Source organism: Plectropomus leopardus, chromosome 5 (assembly GCF_008729295.1).
Source record: "Plectropomus leopardus isolate mb chromosome 5, YSFRI_Pleo_2.0, whole genome shotgun sequence".
NCBI lineage: Eukaryota > Metazoa > Chordata > Actinopteri > Perciformes > Serranidae > Plectropomus > Plectropomus leopardus.
In genome coordinates this window covers 26,352,579-26,372,830 of record NC_056467.1, presented here as the reverse complement: position 1 = coordinate 26,372,830, position 20,252 = coordinate 26,352,579, and the positions used below count along the sequence as shown (strand labels likewise).

The window sequence follows — 20,252 nt, the reverse complement described above, 5'->3', positions numbered from 1 at the left end:
GACTTGATATCAATCGCTCATCAATTGATGAAGATTTACTTTCAATAAGGGATAGCCTAATTAACAAAAGAGTAGCCTTAGCAAACATAGAATAGTGATTTGTTATAATGTACAAATGTGTGATAAAATAGTTGAGAGTTTGGATTCTCCTCATGTTACAAACCATGTTATAAGGTATTCTGACTGTATGTGTGTTGGCAGTGAGATGTACCTGCAGTGTGTATTGTGTGACCTGCTCACTGCTGCTGGCAGACTGCAACAGCCATCTTGACTAAACTACGGTGGATGCAGTCTCCATGGCAACACTACGTTGCAGAATAAAACCCAGAGATGACTGTGTTTGCCTCTCATCCCAAACCCCACCCCCAACAAACTCCCCACTGTCTGCACCATCTCAGCAGCTCCACACAGTGCACCCACATTACAGTATATTGCCATCTTTTTTTGTCATCCTCCTCTTCATTAGGATCTACCCAGAACATATTCTGACCCATCCCCCACTCCCCTACAAATAAACCTTTTAAAGGAAAGATCCATTGAGCTTTTGCTTGGGCTAATTGCTCTGTTATTCTGTTTCTTGTACATCTAGATGAAAATCTCATCAAGTGCCCTGATCTATACCCCCAAACCACCACCTCACTCCACCCAAAAAACTATTATCCACATCAGTACAAACAGGACTCCCTCCATCACCTTCCCCCACTCCCTCTCATTTCCCTGTTGTACTAACATTACTTTGCGTTTTCCCTTTTTACAGTTAAAAATACAAGAAACTTGGGCCTTATGAGGCAAGATCCAAGAGAATCTGATATGAAACATGCCGTGAAACTGTCAAGTCACTCAACTACAGTACATGATTATTGCCTGATTATTTTATTCAGCAGTATATTCCCAGTGTCTTTGTACTCCAGTAATTCTTTTCACCCTATCAATTCAGACCTTAAAGGCAATAAACTGCATCCTTTGTCCTTTTAAGGGAACTGGGCGGTATTTAAGGAAGCCAAACCCCTTTGCACCAGACAGACTGTTCCCCTCAGTCAGTTCCTGAGATTTCAACTGTTTTGCATATTCCCTACCCCCTCCATATGCTATTGGGTTCTTCAACTCCTCCCATCGGCCGTCTGACCAATGCTGCATGTAAGCCACTCCCCTAACGTCCTCCTTTCCCTTCTCCTCTTCCTTACTGTCCCCTTCTTCTCCCAGACAGACCCTGCCCTTTCCTTTCTGTCGCCGGGTCTGTGGATTTTGCTGGAGAGGATTGGGACGCTGACAATGGGAAGCTTTCTCTCCGGCCTGCAATGCTGACACTCCAATCCCTCCTGCTGGGTATTCATGTGAGTACAATCTTGACTGTTCGCTTCTTTTTATGGTGTTGTATTTCTACTTTCTCACACTGTTTGAGCCATCATCTGGAGTCCTAAATAATACAATAACTGGGATGAGAGCAGATGAATAATTGATTACTCCATCCCATCCAGCATCTGTGCATTTTAATATTACAGACGGACTGTACTTATTAACCATAATATCCTCTCTGTTTTGATATATTCTATTTTTACATTCATCACTTCGTAAAAGCGTTTATTCGACACATTTTCCATCTTTGTTTAAGAGCAACTGTTGCACTAAACCACTCTGCTGCTCTGATTCTTCATTGCTTCCTCAACCAGCCCACACACTTCTCCATTTTAGCTCCCAGGCAGCCCTGGCTGCCGGCTCTGTAGCAGGTGGGCATCTCTGCTGCAGTCTGAGGGCTGGGCTCTGTAATCAGGCAAACATGCTCTTTTGTTTAGAGGATTAGTGATCTTTGGTTGGTTTTCGTATCTGAATATTAATGGGGTGTATTGCTGGGAAGCTGTGTGAGCCACATGTGAATCAGCGTATTGTTTGCTTATGTCATTCTGTGAGTCCTTGTGTTGCATTGTACTGCAGCAACAGCCAATGCATCATTTTTCACACCTCTGGCCTCGAGCAGATGGTCCAGTGGTTTCTTATCGATTGCTCTTTTGTTCTGGGATATGTCTCATCTTTGTGAAAGACTATCTCAAAAGTCACATGTTGGATGAGTGAAATGTTTGGCTGGTTTAACTCTGCTGGCTGCCTGCACTGGGTCACAGGGAGGTTGCAGACGGTCCTGGAGGCTGCGCCTGAGGGCAGATACTTAGCAGGGGTTACGTGTCTGTTTTAGGGTTTCATTCAGTTTGGATAAATGGGCTTTAGAGTCTGAGATTATGTTCAGTACTCTTTAGGTAGACGGCGGGCAGCATGTGTTTGAGAACTGTGTCACAAACAAGGATGCTGCCTGTACCAGTGCACTCTGGATTGTTTCAATACATTTTTGTAAATCCTAAAAAACAGAGTTCTAATTGTAGGTTAGAAGTGACCAGGTACAATCTTTGAGCATGGATGTGTGGCAGCGATTAAAATATAAAATGAAATACAAAATAGCTGCACCTTACTTGTACTTGTACCCAGACAAAAGAGAAGATAGACAGATTGATAAATTGAGATTATATGACCCTCATCATTCAAAGCCACTGGTCTAATAAATTAATATCCAGGTTACATCACTCTTTTGTAAATGAGGCCTATGACAGTTACTTTTACTGTGTTTATTTTGTTAACCTGTGCTCTGAAATTAAATGGTTCCAATGGTTAAATTCAGTTTCAGCTAAAATAATCGTTCTTGAAATTTCAAAATTGTTGTCTCATCTAACCACTTAAATATGATCTATTTGTTTGGATCTTTATACCTTCTTAACTAGAAAAAATCCTGCATACAATACAAGCTTCCTGTCGGAAATTTGGTTATTTACTATTTCCATTTTAAATAATTTCCTCCAAAAAAAGAATTCCACTGATATGTTTTGGATTGAATGCATGTGCATATTTTCTGCAACTGATTGTATTCTGCTCATTATACTGTGCATATTGTAGATATGCGCCTAAGATTGATTAGAGCCAGTCATTAGACTATGTGATTTGTCCTCCTTTAAGATGGATTTTTCTGAACCTCTTTTTTAGGCTTGACTATTTGAATAAAAGTCCGCATTTTCATTGGTTCGGCGCATTATCTTTAAGTTCTGTGCATGAAGCATCATAAATTTAACATAAAATCAAAAGATAAGAAAAGATAAGATAAGATAACACTTTATTAATCCCACACCAGGGGAATTTACATTACAGCAGACAGACAGACAGAAGCAGATACATGTTACACAGTCTAAATATTTTTTAAAAATGGGGATATGTACATACTGTATATTATGTAAATATTTGTGGTGACTGTGGAAAAATAGAATATGAATCTGAGGTGGAAATAGTGCAAAAAATTAGCTATCATGTTGTAAGTGATGGGGATAGGGACAACAACAGTGCTACAGTATGTTTTGCAGTCGTGTTGACACCATTTCTCAGTCTAAGCATCAGTAGTTTCAGAAAAACTCCACCATCACTGCACAAAGATGTACAGAACTGATGCTTTAAAACTTGAGCAGTTGAACTCAAATACCATCCCTATTTTAGTGAACTGTGCAGCTTAAATGTCTCTAAATATTTGGCGCAATATAAAGACAAACTGAAGCCAGATGATGCAGTGTTTCCAGGAAATAAAAAATTGCAGCAAGTTTTAAAGGTTACCATTTACCCAGATAAACATGTTGTTGCCCAAAGGCTTGACTATTACATCAGTTAAAGTTAACACAACACAGTTCCCTGTTATTAAGATGGTTCAGTGCACGTGTTTTTTTCCCCCATAATTATGAAAGACTTGCTTAATAGAGCACTCAGCCCTGATACTGTTCATTATATCAAACTAAATATTTGTGTTGCACAACAAAGTGCCATGCCAGCATCAGCATCTCTTTCCTCATACATTCTGAACATAAACTCCTCATGTTGCAAAGTTCAGACACCACTGATTCTTCCAAGTACACACTAACCAGTGGTAATCAATTCATCAAGCAAAACATTGTATTTGCACAGCTCTGATATACATATATAACACATCATGTGACAGTTTGAGTCACTCCATGAGACACCACAGTCACTCTGTGGCTCTTACTGCAGGTGGATAAGGGTCGCAGACCTATGCTGGTGCACTGATCGACCTTTTCTAAAATCTGCAGTGCATGTTGAGCCTGCAGACAAACTGTCTGCATGCCGCATTGTCTTCTGGAAACCTTTATGATAGTGGACTTACTGGGAGAGACACTAATGTCCCCTGACTCCCTTTTTGTGTCAGTGTTGATTAAAAACTCTGCTGACTACTGTACTTGACACGATGTGGTCACTCAGTTGTCAGATCTTATCAGTCAAATTTCTGCAGACAAAGGCATATGAAAGGTGGCTGCAGTGTTTTGTCTTTGGAAGTATGGTAACAAATTGTTCTTTACAGTTATGGTTAATTTTTGCAGTTTTTCAGTGTAACTAATGTTCACACTTGGTCAGCAACTTCTGGTCAGGCATACATGCAAATGTATTCCTATGCTCTCAAAATTAGGCAGACCTAAGATATAAATGCAAACACCAAGCCTAGTAGTGGGTAATATAAGCTCCATGAAAAAAATATAAAATTAAACAAATAGCTGTGGTTTAAAAAGTTGTGTTTTACATTGAGTCTGTTGTTGTCTAAAGCCCTATACATTATGTCCACAGACCATTTTGCTTTCATCATGTAAAACCCAATGTCCACTGCTATGAGCGGTCTGACAGAGACTGATGCATTGAGACAGATTCCTTCATCTGATGCAGTGGAGTGTAAGGAGAGCTTGTTAGTATGAGGAGCAGGGGTTTGTGTGTTGTGTGAATAATGACTGATGAGTCATCATAGAACTAGGCACCCTCGCTGGCCCCATAACAGCCCCTTAATACTCCAAAAACACAGAAATGCACTAGTCAGAAATTTGATTCTCTGAATGTTGCAGGTTTACATCAGCCTAGTTGTTCTAAACACCACAAAGTTTTTTTAGGTTGTTATTGCTTCTACAAATGGGACAATGCAATCAGTCATGCTTGTCCTGTGTCTAAATTGGATTCCATCAAATATTACTGCAAATTGATATCATTTGTTTATTGATTAACTACCTATGGGAAACCAGAAAAAGCAAAATTTGCTTTTTAGAACAAAACCCATTTAAAATCTCAGTTACAATAACATATATGATGCCCACATATCCTTAAAAGTCTTAAAAGGCATTGAATTAATCAATCAAAAAATAAAGCCTTAATTGGTTGTAAAATATTTTTTCATAAGTCTTAAAAGTGCAAAGACATAAAAGCTACGATTTTATGAATATTCCTTTCTGACATTGCATTGTTAAATCTCAAAATAAAAGGTAACTTAAAAAAGAAAAAGAAAAGAAAAATCACACAATACGACTAGCATTGCTGTCACTCAGAAGTCATGTTTTATATTAACCTGAATATTTGGGCAAAAAGTAATTAGTGTCAGTTCTTTTTCCCCCCAGTTTTGGTTGTAGTGAAATCAGTCTTAAATTTCATTTTGAAAAAGTCTTAAAAAGTCTTACTTTCCACTTGCTATAAGCTGTAGGAACCCTGCTTATAACCATCCTTTTCATTTTTATTCTTTCTTCCTTTTTCTCTCATTCTCTCTGAGTCAAACAGGTATTAATTCATTATAATCTACATGCTTCCTTAAAACTTCATCAAAACAGAGCCAGTAATGGGGTGCGAGGTCTGCTTAGACTGAGTGTAGGCAGGAACAATTACTGCATGATGACACATGCGCAGGGACACAACAGATGTGGATGGAAACATAAACTACGGTCTATATTTAAACGCAATCTTAACAGCACATCATCGAGGGCCAGCACTTCCTACTTCAGGTCACTGAGACTTTTGCCCATGTTCACCAGTCCAGCACACAGCTGACTGCTGAAAGAAACCATTGGAAAACTCTTTAGTCTGAAGTCTGTTAGGCTTAAATCCTCTCTACTTTGACACATACTGTACAGCGGTCACAGAATTAGAAAGGATTTATTCCAAATAATAGTGCATATAATCTTACACAGGTACCAAAAATAGTAAACCTGTGATACTGAAAAACACTTGAAATGTTGGTTGAAGTCTGTAAAAAACGTTCTTGGCTCTTACCACAAGCAGATCGGGAAGGGAAGGGGAAAATACTTTTTATGGCACTGAAGTGCAAACATCCTGGAATGCTGAGTAGTCACAGTTTCATTTTGCAACTTCCAGTGAAATCATATTACAATGACATGATTGTAGTCGACATGTAATGGACAGGTTGACAACAGTGGTACACGGTCAATTGCTTTTGGACATTAGTTTGATATTTTATAGTGACTTGGCATGCATTTGCTGCATCATATGTAAGATACCACAAAAATATCCTAATTAATATTATAGAAATAGACCACTTCTGTTTGATTAGCCAAGTTTTCAAGATCTTTGCCAACAAGACAAATAACTTAAAGGAGCAGTGTGTAGGATTTAGTGGCATCTAGCAGTGATGATTACAGATTGTAACCAGTTAAACGTCTCTCATGTTGAACTCTTGGGAAGGATTCTGGGCCTCTGAATATGGTGTTGCAACATGGTAAACTCTGTGGATCTGATCCCTATGTAGATATAAACAGCTAATTCAAAGGTAAGAAAAACACGTTTTTCATGAGCTATTTTCTACCAAGAGCTGAAAAAACAAACTGTGGATTATGTCCTATGTATTTATATTCATGAACCTATCCCTTTAAGGAAAGTACATGTTTAAATTATTATCAAGCGTTTCTTCTGTATCAAAATTTGGGAGTAGGCTGACTTGCCCAAGAGGTAACATTTTTGTGTTATACAGAGTCTTACATCATAAGTCTCATCGATAATTAAAATACTGTGGGTGAGATGAGCAGATGATCTATTCAGTCTTACTTTTTGGGTTACTCTAAGTGGGACATTCTCTCATCCACAAAAGATAACATCACTCAAGCCATCCATTAGTCACAAGGCAAAAAATCTCTTTCCTTTATTCATCTCACTTTACAAAGTGGTGAAATGCAGTCGACTACTACTATTACTTTTTGAATTAAAGGGGACAGAAAAACCTTAAAGTGATAATTTGCAGAAACCATGGCAGCTCTTTAGCCCAAGTACACAACTTACAACAACAAAAACAAGCAGCACTTTATGGAAGAGGTGAAGAGCGGGGCATGGCTACCTGCACTCGTGCAGCAGACGAAACCCAAGCTGATTAAGCTAAGAGCAATGTTTTCTCTGAATGTGAGCTCATGTTGCTGAAATCCAATTAAACCATTCATATTAGACGTCCCTGTCTTTAGGAGACGGGTGTTAATCACAAAGACAACAAGTAAAGAATACATCTTTGTAATTTGGTGCCTGTCACTGCTTCCATGATGGTATTAGGCATTTGAGTAGTGCCGGGGCAAGTTTGTGTGAATTTATACAAGGTGTTTGCTTTAATTCAGATTTGAGTTGACTGGGTGTGATGGTGTCATCAGAGTCTGGGAGATACAGTAATCCAGATGGCAGACAGGGCCTGACCCTGCAGGAGGACATTAAGCCACTTAACTGTTATGTAGGGTGAGAGTGGCAGGGGATGCTGAATTGCAGTCAAAAAGCTGAATTTAGAAACAGCATTCACATTCGGTGGATTTTCTGCAGGCGTCATGTTCCAGGGTGACACATACAGTACAAAGAAAACACAGTTGCATACTGACTCGGATAACTGACCTCATCTGTATGAAGTGCTGATCATGCAGTTCCTGTGACGGAGCAATGGAGAGGATCTGGTCACATGCTGCCTCAAACATTACGGTATACTGCAGAGTTAGGTCTCTGGTCTGTACTCTGCTGGCCTACTTTTTTCTGTCTCTTAATTGTTGGACTATTTTCTGTAATCAGTCTTAGAAAGATTTCACTATTTATTTGTGTAATCTATATGTTTTTATAAAAGATATATATGATATATTTAGGCTTGTAAAGTTCTATATTTAACAATCTGCAATCAGCAGTTATTGATTGATGTTATTTTTGTCTTTTCTGTTTATTATTCAATGCATTTTTTCACTCATTATTCAGCCTTTTTCTGAGGACAGAGCTGCTGTCTAGAAAGATCCTCTTTCTGTGGTGAGGGAGGAACTGAGCTGAGGAGGGCTGCTGAGGGAGCGGACGGGCAGGGAGGAAGGGAAGGGAAGGCGGGAGGAGGCTGTTGCAACCCTAAAGGCAGCAGCTAGCCAGCCGAGAGGGGAGGAGCCTGAGGGCTTTGGCTCCTCATGCTTCCTCTTGATGTCACCATTCAGCTGCTGCAACTTAGAGTCCATGTGAAGGGAAGACAGTTCAGGGAGGGGAGGCCGTTTGAGAGGAGACAAGAGGAGGGGGAGGCAGAGAAGGGCTGACTGTGTGTAGGGTGAAAGGGCTCAGTCAGTAGGCCTTGTAGTCACTTGGAAAGGAGCAACAATGGGACCTGCATGCCTGAAAAAATCCCTATCTGCAAGACGTCTGTGGCTGAGATCAGGCCTGCTGATGCTATAAGTGCATTTATTTGGTTCTGAGAGAAGAGAAAAAGAGAGGACAATAGAAAGAAGGAGAGGAGATAGAGGGAGGGGAAGAGATGTGGGGCGGTGAGCTGTGAGCAGATCGGGAATGCCATTGTTAGAGCTCGCTGCTCTGTGTTGCAGAGTGGGACAGCTGCCTCTGAGGCCTGCCTGCTCATGTGAGACAGGCAACCTAGTTCACCGTGATTCCCCCCCTCCATCTCCCTACAGACAGACAGACAGGTGGTGCCTGAACTCAGCCAGCTGGGAGTAAAGGAAGGAACCAGGAGGAATTTGGGGAGTGGCATTTTAAAGCTTCCTCTTTCCTCTCCTTACTCTCAAAGAAAAGCGGCCTAGCTTTATTTGTAAAAGCAGAGTGAGGAGCTTTAGCTGTTGGTGCTAGGTATTGTGCAGGCCTGATAGCTAACCTCGTGGTCAGACTGAGACAGTAGTTGTGTAGATGCAATATCAAAAGAGAATTACAAACCCTGCTGTTGGAACTGTGGATGGAAGATGAGGCGAGGCTGAAGAAGTGTACAGTCACAGGGCTGTGATGCATGAGAAAACAATGGGTGAGCTGACAAAGCCTTCTAAGGAGAACTTTGTGCATATTTCTTACAATTAATCAACAATGAACTAAATCATGGCTCTTAACTGGAATTGCAGCTATGCAACATTACAGTTATTAGTAAGTCTTCCTCAGCTGACTGGGTCCATTTTTTAAAATTAAAGTGCATGCTGGTATTTTAGATGTCCTGTGTCCTTGTGGTGTGTTGAACACAATAAATGTGGTGTTCTTAGCATATCCTATCCTTGGCTGTATGATCAAGTTTTGTTTGCTTGGACCTCTTCTCAGATACATAAAATTATAACTCAAGCAATTTTGTTTCACAGTTACTGATAATGGATTACATTATGGTCTACAAGACTGTTTTGGGTACAAAGATAGGATCTGTTCTCATTTTATGTTATGTTTCCATCTGGGATTTTTTTTTCGTTGCGGTAGAACGGAGCCAGTGCAAGTTGTTACATTCTGCTGCGGACAGGCTCACATTGATTATATTAGCACCACAATTTCATCCTTATGATTTATGCGTGCTTTATTTTAAGCTGTTTATCTGAATGTAAACTAAACAGAGCTTACCCTTTCACATAAATATGCCCTAGTTTTCCTTCTACCTTCTTCTGTGTTCCAGCAGCATTTGTGTAGGCATTAAATTAGCCATATCTGACTCAGCCAACTGGATGTTCTTATTTTTTTGTTTTTTTATGATGTGGGTTATGTATGACCATACATGTCCCACATAATAATAGCATACTCACAGAGGATGTTGCTCACTGGTGTTACAAAGTAAATATGTAGAAAGAGAAACAAATGGAGAAAACAATTGTGTGTGGGTCTCATAGTTTCTCCGACAGCTGACGTAACATCCACTGCTTCTACAGAGAAATACATTCCAGCTTTCAGGGTTTGACATTTACTATTGGATTTATTTGCTTTTTGTTTGAAACAATGGATTTCCTTTGCGTGAGTTTTTGCCACAAATCAACATGTCAGAGCTCCTCTGGCCATTGATGACACACATATTTTGGCAGACCTCAGTCCTTGAATCCTTTTCATAAAAGTGCCGGCCCAAAATTCATCTATCTGTAATGAAATCTAGATGAAATGGATGGAGAGCTTTCATTCAGTGCAGTCTCCGGGTTATTAGAGGATGCTAGCTGCTAATGAAAAACTAAAGCAGATGGCTCAAAAGTTTCTGATTGTGTTCAACAGAATTGGACAAAAAAAGACTTCATAATGTAACAACACAAACAAGCTAACCATCAAAACAGACCAATGGCTGAAATGTTCCTGATACTACATTAAACACAGATCCATTCCCTCCTGTAAGCAGTTTTCATTGAGTGTCCCTGTGGTTTTGGTGTTTATGTAATCCTTTATGTGCTTATGTACAATATGACAGATGTACAACATGTCATTGGCACACTGAGATAATCTGTGCTTGACCCAGTGATACAGTTTCATGTAACAGCAACTACCATCTGAACAGAGAGCAAGCAGGCATCCAGTCATCGTCTGGAATTCAACAAATTTTAACAATAAAACAGAGGACATTGTGTATGGTAAAATATTGCCAGGAAATACAAACAAGATGCATTTAAGCATTTTTGTCAACTGCATATTTATAAATACACATACACTAGACTTCTACCACCACTGTAAACACAGACATGTTGGCTCCCAGACTGCATATTTGTGACGGCTGAGAGTTCTGCCCTGTGGTGTTAATCACGCGATTCATTTTGCTTCCACTGCATTAGCTTATTAGGATTTTCACTTATAAAGTCAAACAACCTCTGGCCATGCGGGTGTTGTGAAAAAAGAAGCGCATCCTACTGACACAATTATTAAGGGAGGGTGAGCATTAAAATGCCAGCAGATACAGGATTTCAGGGAGGTTTTATGTTAACTATGACTCATTTTTTCCCTTGCTCATGCTGAGGGTTAGTGAATACGCCCTCCTCACCCAGTTTGAGTGTTTCCTCAAGGCTCTCCTGACCTTTCTGCTGTTTCTTTCACCCTGTGTGTGCAGGTTAAGCGGTCCCTGTGCCTCCTTTGAATGTCCGTTATTATGGCTAAGCGTGAGACCGGCAGCACCAGCCCTGTGGTCAGGCAGATAGACAAGCAGTTCCTGGTCTGCAGCATCTGTTTGGACCATTACCACAACCCCAAGGTCTTGCCCTGCCTGCATACCTTCTGTGAGAAGTAAGCCCCGAAACAATCAATCAGACTTAATTTGTACAAAATACAATGCACCTTAAATTGCTTTACAGGTGACAAACTAATACTGTAAGATTAATCTTACAGTAGAAAGGGAGACAATGAAAGAGGAAAACAATACAAGATGAAACATTTTAAAGCAGAATTCACAGATCAGACGTTTAACCATTTTAGGACACAATAAAACTGGAATTTATTCTTTTCATATTATGCATGATTCAGAAAATGAGCACATGAGTAAATGCTTAGAAATACTTAAGTGCATTATAATGTTGTTTGTGTTCTCTTTCCTGAAGTAAGCTCTTTACTGTGATGCATAAAAAGGATGTTTAAACAAATTTCAAAATTATGTATAGTGGCCCAAAATCACACCACTTACATCATCATCGTGGCTTCTGCATGATGTAAGGCACCAACCACTCTGAGGTTGGCCACAATAAAACAGACAGCCTAGCTCATGGCACAGCATTTTTGGCAGCGAGCACTGATTTCTACAGCTTTGGTGCTCCCATACAGGGCAGTTATTTAAATAATTTGGTGCTCTCTGTTGTGCTAGGCCAAAACTGTAAGGACCTGAATCTTATTGTAATCTGAGCAAGTCTAAAAGAAAAGTTTTGCATGTTTATACCATATTGAGCCTGGAATAGATTACAACTTTAACCCATCTTATTTTTCAATTTAACATCTTGTGTCTTCATAGATGCCTTCAGAACTACATCCCTCCCCAGTCCTTGACGCTGTCCTGCCCAGTTTGCAGACAGACCTCTATCTTGCCGGAGAAGGGTGTGGCAGCCCTGCAGAACAACTTCTTCATCACAAACCTAATGGAGGTGTTACAGCGAGACCCAGAGTGCAGCCGACCTGAAGCCTGTAATGTTCTTGAGTCAGCCAGTGCAGCTACAGCCTGTCAGCCCCTCTCTTGCCCCAACCACGAGGGCAAGGTAAGCTAAAACAAAAGGACAGAGGCTGTCATACAGTAGGTCAGCTCTATCAGAGATCAATCACATGCTCATGACAACACTGAGTACTGCTATTTCTTTTATGTGTTTGAATTTGTAAGCAAATTTGCCAACAGAAATATGACGAGTTGTCTCATGCTCCACTGCACCATCTGCAGGTGATGGAGTTTTACTGCGAGTCATGTGAAACAGCCATGTGTCTGGAGTGTACAGAAGGAGAACACAGGGAACATGTGACAGTTCCTCTGAGGGATGTGCTGGAACAGCATAAGTCAGCGCTAAAGAATCAGCTGGACACTGTGCGCAACAGGTTGGATTTCAGTGCTTTAATCTGTAATAATACATGTGATTTGGAAGATCTTGGGAGTATTGAAAATATAAAGACTGCTAATCTGAAAGTTTTATTTTGTGTTCATCTTCTTTACTTTCATCTGTTAGACTACCTCAGCTGACGGCTGCCATTGAGCTTGTGAATGAGATCTCCAAGCAGCTCACAGAGCGGAAAAATGAGGCAGTGACTGAAATCAGTAACACTTTTGATGAGCTGGAGAAGGCCTTACACCAACGCAAGACTGCTCTGATTACTGAGGTGGAAAACATCTGCAGCTCTAAGCAGAAGGTCTGAGGTCTTTCTATTTTTTTGGTTTTTTTTAATGTTCCACATTTTAGTTCAACTGCCACCGACTGTCTCTGCCTCTGTCTCTTTAGGTGCTTCAAGCCCAGCTGACCTCTTTGCTTCAGGGCAAAGAAAACATTCAAAGCAGCTGCAACTTCACAGAGCAGGCCCTGAGCCATGGCAGTGCCACTGAGGTCCTGTTGGTGCAGAAGCAGATGGGTGAGCGGGTCAGTGCTCTGGCACGACACACCTTTCCTGAGCATCCCCACGAAAATGGACATCTGGAATGCCAGGTGGAGACGGATGGACTGAGACGCTCCATTCAGAACCTGGGAGTCCTGATCACAACAGGGACTGTAGGCCACACTAGTGTTGCCACTGGTGAAGGCCTGCGACATGCACTGGTCGGCCAGCACACCACTGTCACAGTCACCACTAAAGACAAGGATGGAGAACTCGTGAAAACTGGTAACGCTGCTCTGAGGGCAGAGATCATCTCTGCAGATGGAGTGTGCACCGAAGCAGAGGTGACAGACAACAAGAATGGCACTTATGAGGTTGGATATACCATTCGCTCAGAGGGAGAATTTACCTTCTCTCTGCTGCTTTATGAGCAGCCCGTGAGGGGTAGTCCGTTCCGTTTGCGAGCCGTCAAGCCTTCAGATGTCCTGCAGTCGCCAGACGATGTGAAGAGAAGAGTGAAGTCTCCGAGTGGAGGAGGAGGTCATGTTCGACAGAAGGCTGTGCGCAGACCCTCCAGCATGTACAGCACCACAAAGAAAAAGGAAAACCCAATAGAGGATGAGCTGATCTATAGAGTGGGTGGGTGAATAACCGGCTACATATTAATTATGGAGACTTAGCTGTGTGATGTTTTTCTTTGGAGCACAAACTCACTCATATCTCTGGATAATTTGAGTACCTGATGATAAAAAGTATCCATTTTTAGACCTCTTTTGTGGCACTATTGTGTCCCATGTCTTTGTCAATGCCAAGTAATAGCAAAACAGGTTAGGACAGGGGTTCCCAACTGGTACAGCCACAGGGTCCACATTTCTCCTTACAAGGTCCACACCTAGGATAAATTACCACAACATTTATTTTATTTCACAAAATGTAAACATGTGGACTTGGAACAAAATGAAATTCAACAAATTAGAATTACATTAACTGCAATTACTTGAAATTTGGTGAATGGATAGCACTGCAGCTAAAAAAAAGTCTGTATAATTGCTTTAAGATCTGTGACTCTGCAAAGGCACGGCATGTTAATAGACCAAATAATACCAAGATCAACGCAATAAAATCATTGCTGTAGTGGAAAAAACATGTTTGCGTGATAAATGAGCTCCTGGGCAAAGTGTTTTTTTACAAACGTGACATGTTCACAAATCACTTGCGGACCTACTTTTGGATCATGACCCACCAGTTTGAAACCACTGGTTTATAAGATATCCAAAGCAAAGTATCTTTTAGCTGCAAATAATTAAAAAAAAAACATAGTGTTGATGAAGCCTGATGTCTTGTTGATATGACAGGATCAAGAGGGCGAGATAAAGGAGAATTCACTAACCTACAAGGCATCTCCACCTCCAATAATGGACGTATTGTGGTGGCAGACAGCAACAACCAGTGCATACAGGTCAGTGGCATCCCCTTGAACTGGAATAAAAATTAGCTTGAATTAGCTTTTATTAATTTTAGCATACTGTTCATTTTAAACTTATTATCTTATACTGTCATGTGGTATTGTATTTTTTTTTAATTATTATTGTTTTCTTATAATTGTTTGATTTTATATAGCTCAGTGTAATTTAGGCACTTTTTGGGCGCTCAGCTGCCAACTTTGCTTATTTGCTTTATTGATGGTATTTATGTCATTGTTGGGGTTGCTGTTTCTTTGTTTTTCTTGAAATTGCCTTATTTGTTTGTATAAAGACTGCAGTGTTTAAAATCTTGCAAAGCACTTTTTAACTTTGTTTTAAAAAGCGCTCAAAAAATAAAGTGTTATTATTATTACTAGTAGTGGTAGTAGTAGTAGTTTAGGATTTCTGTGGAGTATTTTAATGTTTTTTCTTTCTTTAGGTATTCTCCAACGATGGACAGTTCAAGATGAGGTTTGGGGTCAGAGGCCGTTCACCAGGGCAGCTGCAGCGTCCCACAGGCGTCACAGTGGACATGAACGGTGACATTATTGTAGCTGATTATGACAACAGGTGGATTAGCATCTTCTCCTCGGATGGCAAGTTTAAGGTGAATAGTCTCAGCCAGACAAAACAAATGTTTTTACCAAATAAATTCAAAATGTTCAACTGAATGACAAAACTGTCCATCTGGCTGTCACAGAACAAAATCGGAGCTGGAAGATTGATGGGACCCAAAGGTGTGGCTGTGGACAAGAATGGACATATCATCACAGTTGATAATAAGGCCTGCTGTGTCTTCATCTTCCAATCAAATGGAAAGCTGGTGACAAAGTTCGGAGCCAGAGGAACATCAGATAGACACTTTGCAGGTACTCTGTAATACAAGTACATGTACCTTTGATTTTATTTCATAAATAATTTCTCTTGCAGGAGGAGAAGATGCACACCAAATGATACTTTATTTCTCAGCACATGTGTGTAGGCCAGATTTACAGATTTATTTCATATTCTTCACAGGAACTACTTCACAGGAATGTTGATTTGTACAAAATCTCATCGGGATTAGCATGTTTCTATGCACCGTTTATTTTAGAGTCAAACTAATATAAGCACTTATAGCTGCCTGTTTAATCACAGACATCAATACGAAGGTAATGATTATTATTATTACAAACATGCACCTGACAAGACAGAGCTGAAATAAATTGATAATGCACGCTAATGCATGAAAATGATTTGATAATTGTCTTCCTGTTTTTGTCTCTTGATCAAATTTTAAGAGAACAAAAACTTGTGTTATAGGAATTGCCCGCCTTACTGGAATCCCTCATCGATACGCCTTCAGTTTTTGCACAGACAGCAGTATTTTGGTTGAAACTCACCCGTTCTTTCAATTTAATTTCTCACTTGGACCTTTTCTTTTCTTTTAGAAAAAAGTGGTGCAAACATTGCACTGGAACAAAAGCTTAGTAAATCTGGCCCTGTTTTCAGTAAGTAATTAATTCACTGTGAATGTGAGCTAAAAAAAAATCTGTTCTTTTTACATGTTGTTGCATCAGCTCTGTCATGTCTCACATATTGTCCCACGTCAACTCTCTGATTGTCTTTGTGTCCTGTGTGTGTTGTACTCCAAAAATAGTGTGAAACTTCTTTTCGTATGTTGTAAAAAAAGTGGATGACTCATTTTTCCTTCCTTTCCCTCTCTGTCTCCCCTGCTGCTTCCAGGTCCTCACTTTGTGGCCGTAAATAACAAAAATGAAATTGTGGTCACAGACTTTCATAACCATTCAGTCAAGGTGCAGTATGGCTTCTTGCTCATTCATTATGTTTTTTAGAAAACTTTGTGCTTTGTGAATAAATAACTTATAGGAAAAATATCTTCATTTGAATAATTGTAACTTTCCGAAGCTACTGAAGACACTTCCCCTAGTTTCTTTACACTATAGTGCTTACCTTTTTTACAAGTCCAGTAATGAATCAATCAAATATAAACATTAGCAAATGAAAAAATAAGAAAATAACTGATTTTACAAGTTAAATTGTAAACAATTGTGTGCCTTAATGGCAGTGTTGTTTTTAAACATTGTAAGCAATATGCTGTTTATTCTATTTTCCTTGACATATTTAGGATAGGGTAGGATGGCTTTATTGTCATTGAATAAAATACCTAGTACCTAAATCGATACACACACATGCACACGTATTCACATTCTTTAGAAATAAATAATTAAAAAGAGTCATAAAGTTAAAACGTGTCATTTTCCCATTCTCTTTCCTGATCATGTCTCCTGCAGGTGTACAATGCAGATGGGGAGTTCCTGTTTAAATTTGGCTCCCATGGGGAGGGGAACGGCCAGTTCAATGCTCCAACAGGCGTGGCTGTTGATGCCAATGGCAATATCATTGTTGCTGATTGGGGCAACAGTCGGATCCAGGTTAGCTTGAGAAAACTACATCTCATTAAATGCAGGAAGCAAATTTATAGGTTTATCACTTACCTTATCTGCTGTGCTGTGTACCCTACCAGGTGTTCGACAGCTCAGGGTCCTTCCTGTCCTACATCAACACATCAGCGGACCCCCTTTATGGTCCCCAGGGCCTGGCTCTTACATCTGATGGTCATGTGGCGGTGGCGGACTCGGGGAACCACTGCTTTAAGGTCTACCGCTACCTGCAGTAGAGACCTGAGACAGCCATCTTCATCACTGCAAGTACTGACAACGACACAACCAATGTATTCCACAAGGTGCAATGACCTTTCCAGTACAGCCTTTTGATGTGCACATCAGCTGATCTCCCGGATATAATTAACTGCCTGAGTTTACCCTCCTTAAGATGTGTATTGAGGGTTGTTTTTAAAAGTTGGATAATGTAGCATCCTTGGGACAAGTAATGGACATAAACTAAGGACTGGTTTAGAAAACATGTGAAGACATTTTTGTGTGTTGTACACTATTGATGGTATTATTAAACCACACTTTCTGTGAGACCGGACAGGGTAGGATATAGATTGAAGTATTTAATGAGCCATAACTTGTCCAAATGCATGACGTTTTATTTTATCTTTACACCTAGGAAACAACACCGTGTACCCACCGGTTGCTTTTCTCATGACCTAGTTAATGCTTAAAGTGATATGAACAGCGCTACGCTTTTCCAGCAATGAAATGTAAAACTTCTCATTTACTGACATCTCACATAAAAATGTCACCACCATCTGTGCATTGATTTGCTGTATGTACTGTATATACATAAATGTATATTGTGTATATTAGATCACTCCGTATGTATGTGCTATGATTTTAAACACAAAGCCTTTTGGCTTCAGAGAGCAGCAGTCAAGGATTCCAGGATTTAAACGTGTGTATATGGCAGCTGTTACAAAGTGTGCTTTTCAAACATACCCAGCACATGCTTCAAAAAAGAAGATTGTCATATTTATTGCTAATGTAAGCAGCACAATAATCTGTTTTTGTTAATATCTGTTGTTTAAAAAGGAAAAAAAAAAAGCTAATTTATTTTATTTTATACACTAGCTCAGCATTTACAAATTATTTTTCTAAATTGATGTGCTTTTTTTCTTTGGAGCTTCACAATTTATCCCTACCTTAGGGGAAATTTCACCCTAAAGCAGAATTCAGTATCTCCCCCACATCTGGAAAAAAATGATCAGTGTTTTTGCACATGAGCAGCTCTTTTTCAAAGCTACAAAACCATCTTTTGTGTTCATTTATGATGCCATTAGAAAAAAGTTTTGTAGGTTTTCTTTTCATAATTAATGGCTATAACGATATGGGTTTGTGGAATGATTGCTTTGCCTTTAATAATTAAAAAGCTTTATTCTTTGAAGTGCTAACAGTTACAAACCAGAAATAAAACACATATCTCAGGAAATCCATCCAAATTAGATCACCATGTCAACAACTTTTTTTTTTCTTTTCGATGCTATCAGATTTGGGAGATGTTGGGAGCTTTGTAAGAAAACTGATAATTTGTGCAAATGTAGTCTTGGTCCACAGAAATGATTGGGATGGAATATGAATTCTGTTTTACAGTGGTTATTTTTCTTCTGTTTTTGGCTTTCACATAGTAAACCATTAAAAAAGGATTAAATGATGGTTTATTAGATGATGTTTGTCAGCAAACTCATCCACGCTTTATTATACACTCGCCGATGACACTGTTGTGAGCGATCTAAAGAAACACCGTTAGATCTGAGTTTCTGCCTGCACTACTGTGCATCAAGCCATGACTCCAAATGAAAACTTGCTCCCCCTGGTGTTCATTCTGTGTAATTTCATAAGGAAACCTGGTGCCACAGCAGAAGAGAGACCAGCTGCAGGAAGAAGGTGACTTCCTGGTTTGACATAATTACCCACAGCACTGTGCTAAATAAACAATCACACTCACCTTCCCCAGTGTAGAGATTTTCTGAGCTGCAGGATATTACCCAATTTCACTGGTGAAATCAACCAGGAAGCTGCTGTTTCTCATGCACCTGATCTGTTGTTTGACTTGTTGCCAAACAGGAGCCCAGACATCTTCAGAGTCCAAGGCTCACCTTTTACAGATGTGTCTGAAGCATTTTACCCTACGCTGTGTCACAACCATACAAACAATTTTGTTTTCTCTATGAATATGCACTGGTAATAAAAGCACATGGTTTACTGAGTTGTTGTACATGTATGTGACTAGTCATGCTTGATTTACATTGAGGGGATTTTTAACTGTTCCTAAATTTGCACATTAAATTGTGGTAATAAGGACATGGTGAGCTAAAAAGGCACAGTGGGTCATCATCTTGCTTGCAGTTAGTGCTATTTCAGATTTCATAATCATTTGAGCAACCTCATGAATTATGGCCTTACATCTCTCTTCTCAGTAGCCTTTATTTATTGCATGTTGACAAAATGGAAAAAAAATGGATTAATGATTTATGTGATTGTGGGCATGATTTTATTCATGCTATTTAAGTAAAAGGTTTGGTGGCCAGTACAGAGAACTGATATTTTTGTTTACTGATATATTATTCCCTGTGACGCTGCCCAATAAGTTGAACCTGAGCCATGCCTTACAGCAATGAGAGCAATAATTTCACATCCATACAGGATTAGAATTATACAGCTGTTTTTAAGCAGTGGTTGATATTATGTATCAGAAATTGGAATCTGTATTGGGAAGGACAACATGGTATTGGAACATCTCTGCAAAAAACAGCTTTAAGCTTAAACATATGTTCAATCAAAAACATACAATTTCTTGAAAAATTATTTATTTGCAGACCACGCTGTGCTTCTGGTCTATGTTACAAATACTTACAGCACATACAGTATGCATGTCTTAACAGTAACCATTCCCAAAACATCCAAATGGTGTATTTATAGGTAATACATACGTATATACATAAATACATGTGCATAAAAAAAGCTCAGAATGCACCCAAAGCATTGGAGTGGAATAAAGAACCACAGTACATTGATACAGTGTCGAACCTAAATAAGCAAGCTAATTGTGCACTGGAAAGAAAACCCAACAACAAGCATATTTTGGGTAAACATTTCATGAAGGTATGATATCACGGTTGCATAGAATTGTTTTCAATTTCAAAATAAATTTGCAAATAAACTTGGCATTAAGTAGTGACTATGAAGTTAGTGTCTATTATATGATATACAGTAGTATGAGGTAATCAGATTTTATGGCAATCCGGTGCCTGGATCT

At 39.6% G+C, this 20,252-nt stretch overlaps 1 protein-coding gene across 2 annotated transcripts; it reads left to right on the top strand.

Annotated features, from left to right (window-relative positions):
• The first annotated feature begins 48 nt into the window (after positions 1-48).
• On the top strand, positions 49-19,202 carry LOC121942894 (tripartite motif-containing protein 3-like). 2 transcript variants are annotated; one of them, XM_042486188.1, is made up of 13 exons: positions 49-1,334; positions 11,123-11,295; positions 12,011-12,251; positions 12,428-12,579; positions 12,708-12,888; positions 12,978-13,707; positions 14,424-14,527; positions 14,971-15,138; positions 15,232-15,400; positions 15,962-16,021; positions 16,257-16,327; positions 16,826-16,966; positions 17,059-19,202. In XM_042486188.1, the coding sequence occupies exons 2-13, from the start codon at positions 11,150-11,152 to the stop codon at positions 17,209-17,211; spliced, it is 2,316 nt and encodes a 771-aa protein (XP_042342122.1). In that variant the 5' UTR covers positions 49-1,334; positions 11,123-11,149; the 3' UTR covers positions 17,212-19,202. The 2 variants fall into 2 exon arrangements, with proteins under 2 accessions (XP_042342122.1, XP_042342124.1); XM_042486190.1 differs by lacking the exon at positions 15,962-16,021 and having other exon boundaries at positions 50-1,334.
• The last annotated feature ends 1,050 nt before the right edge of the window (positions 19,203-20,252 follow it).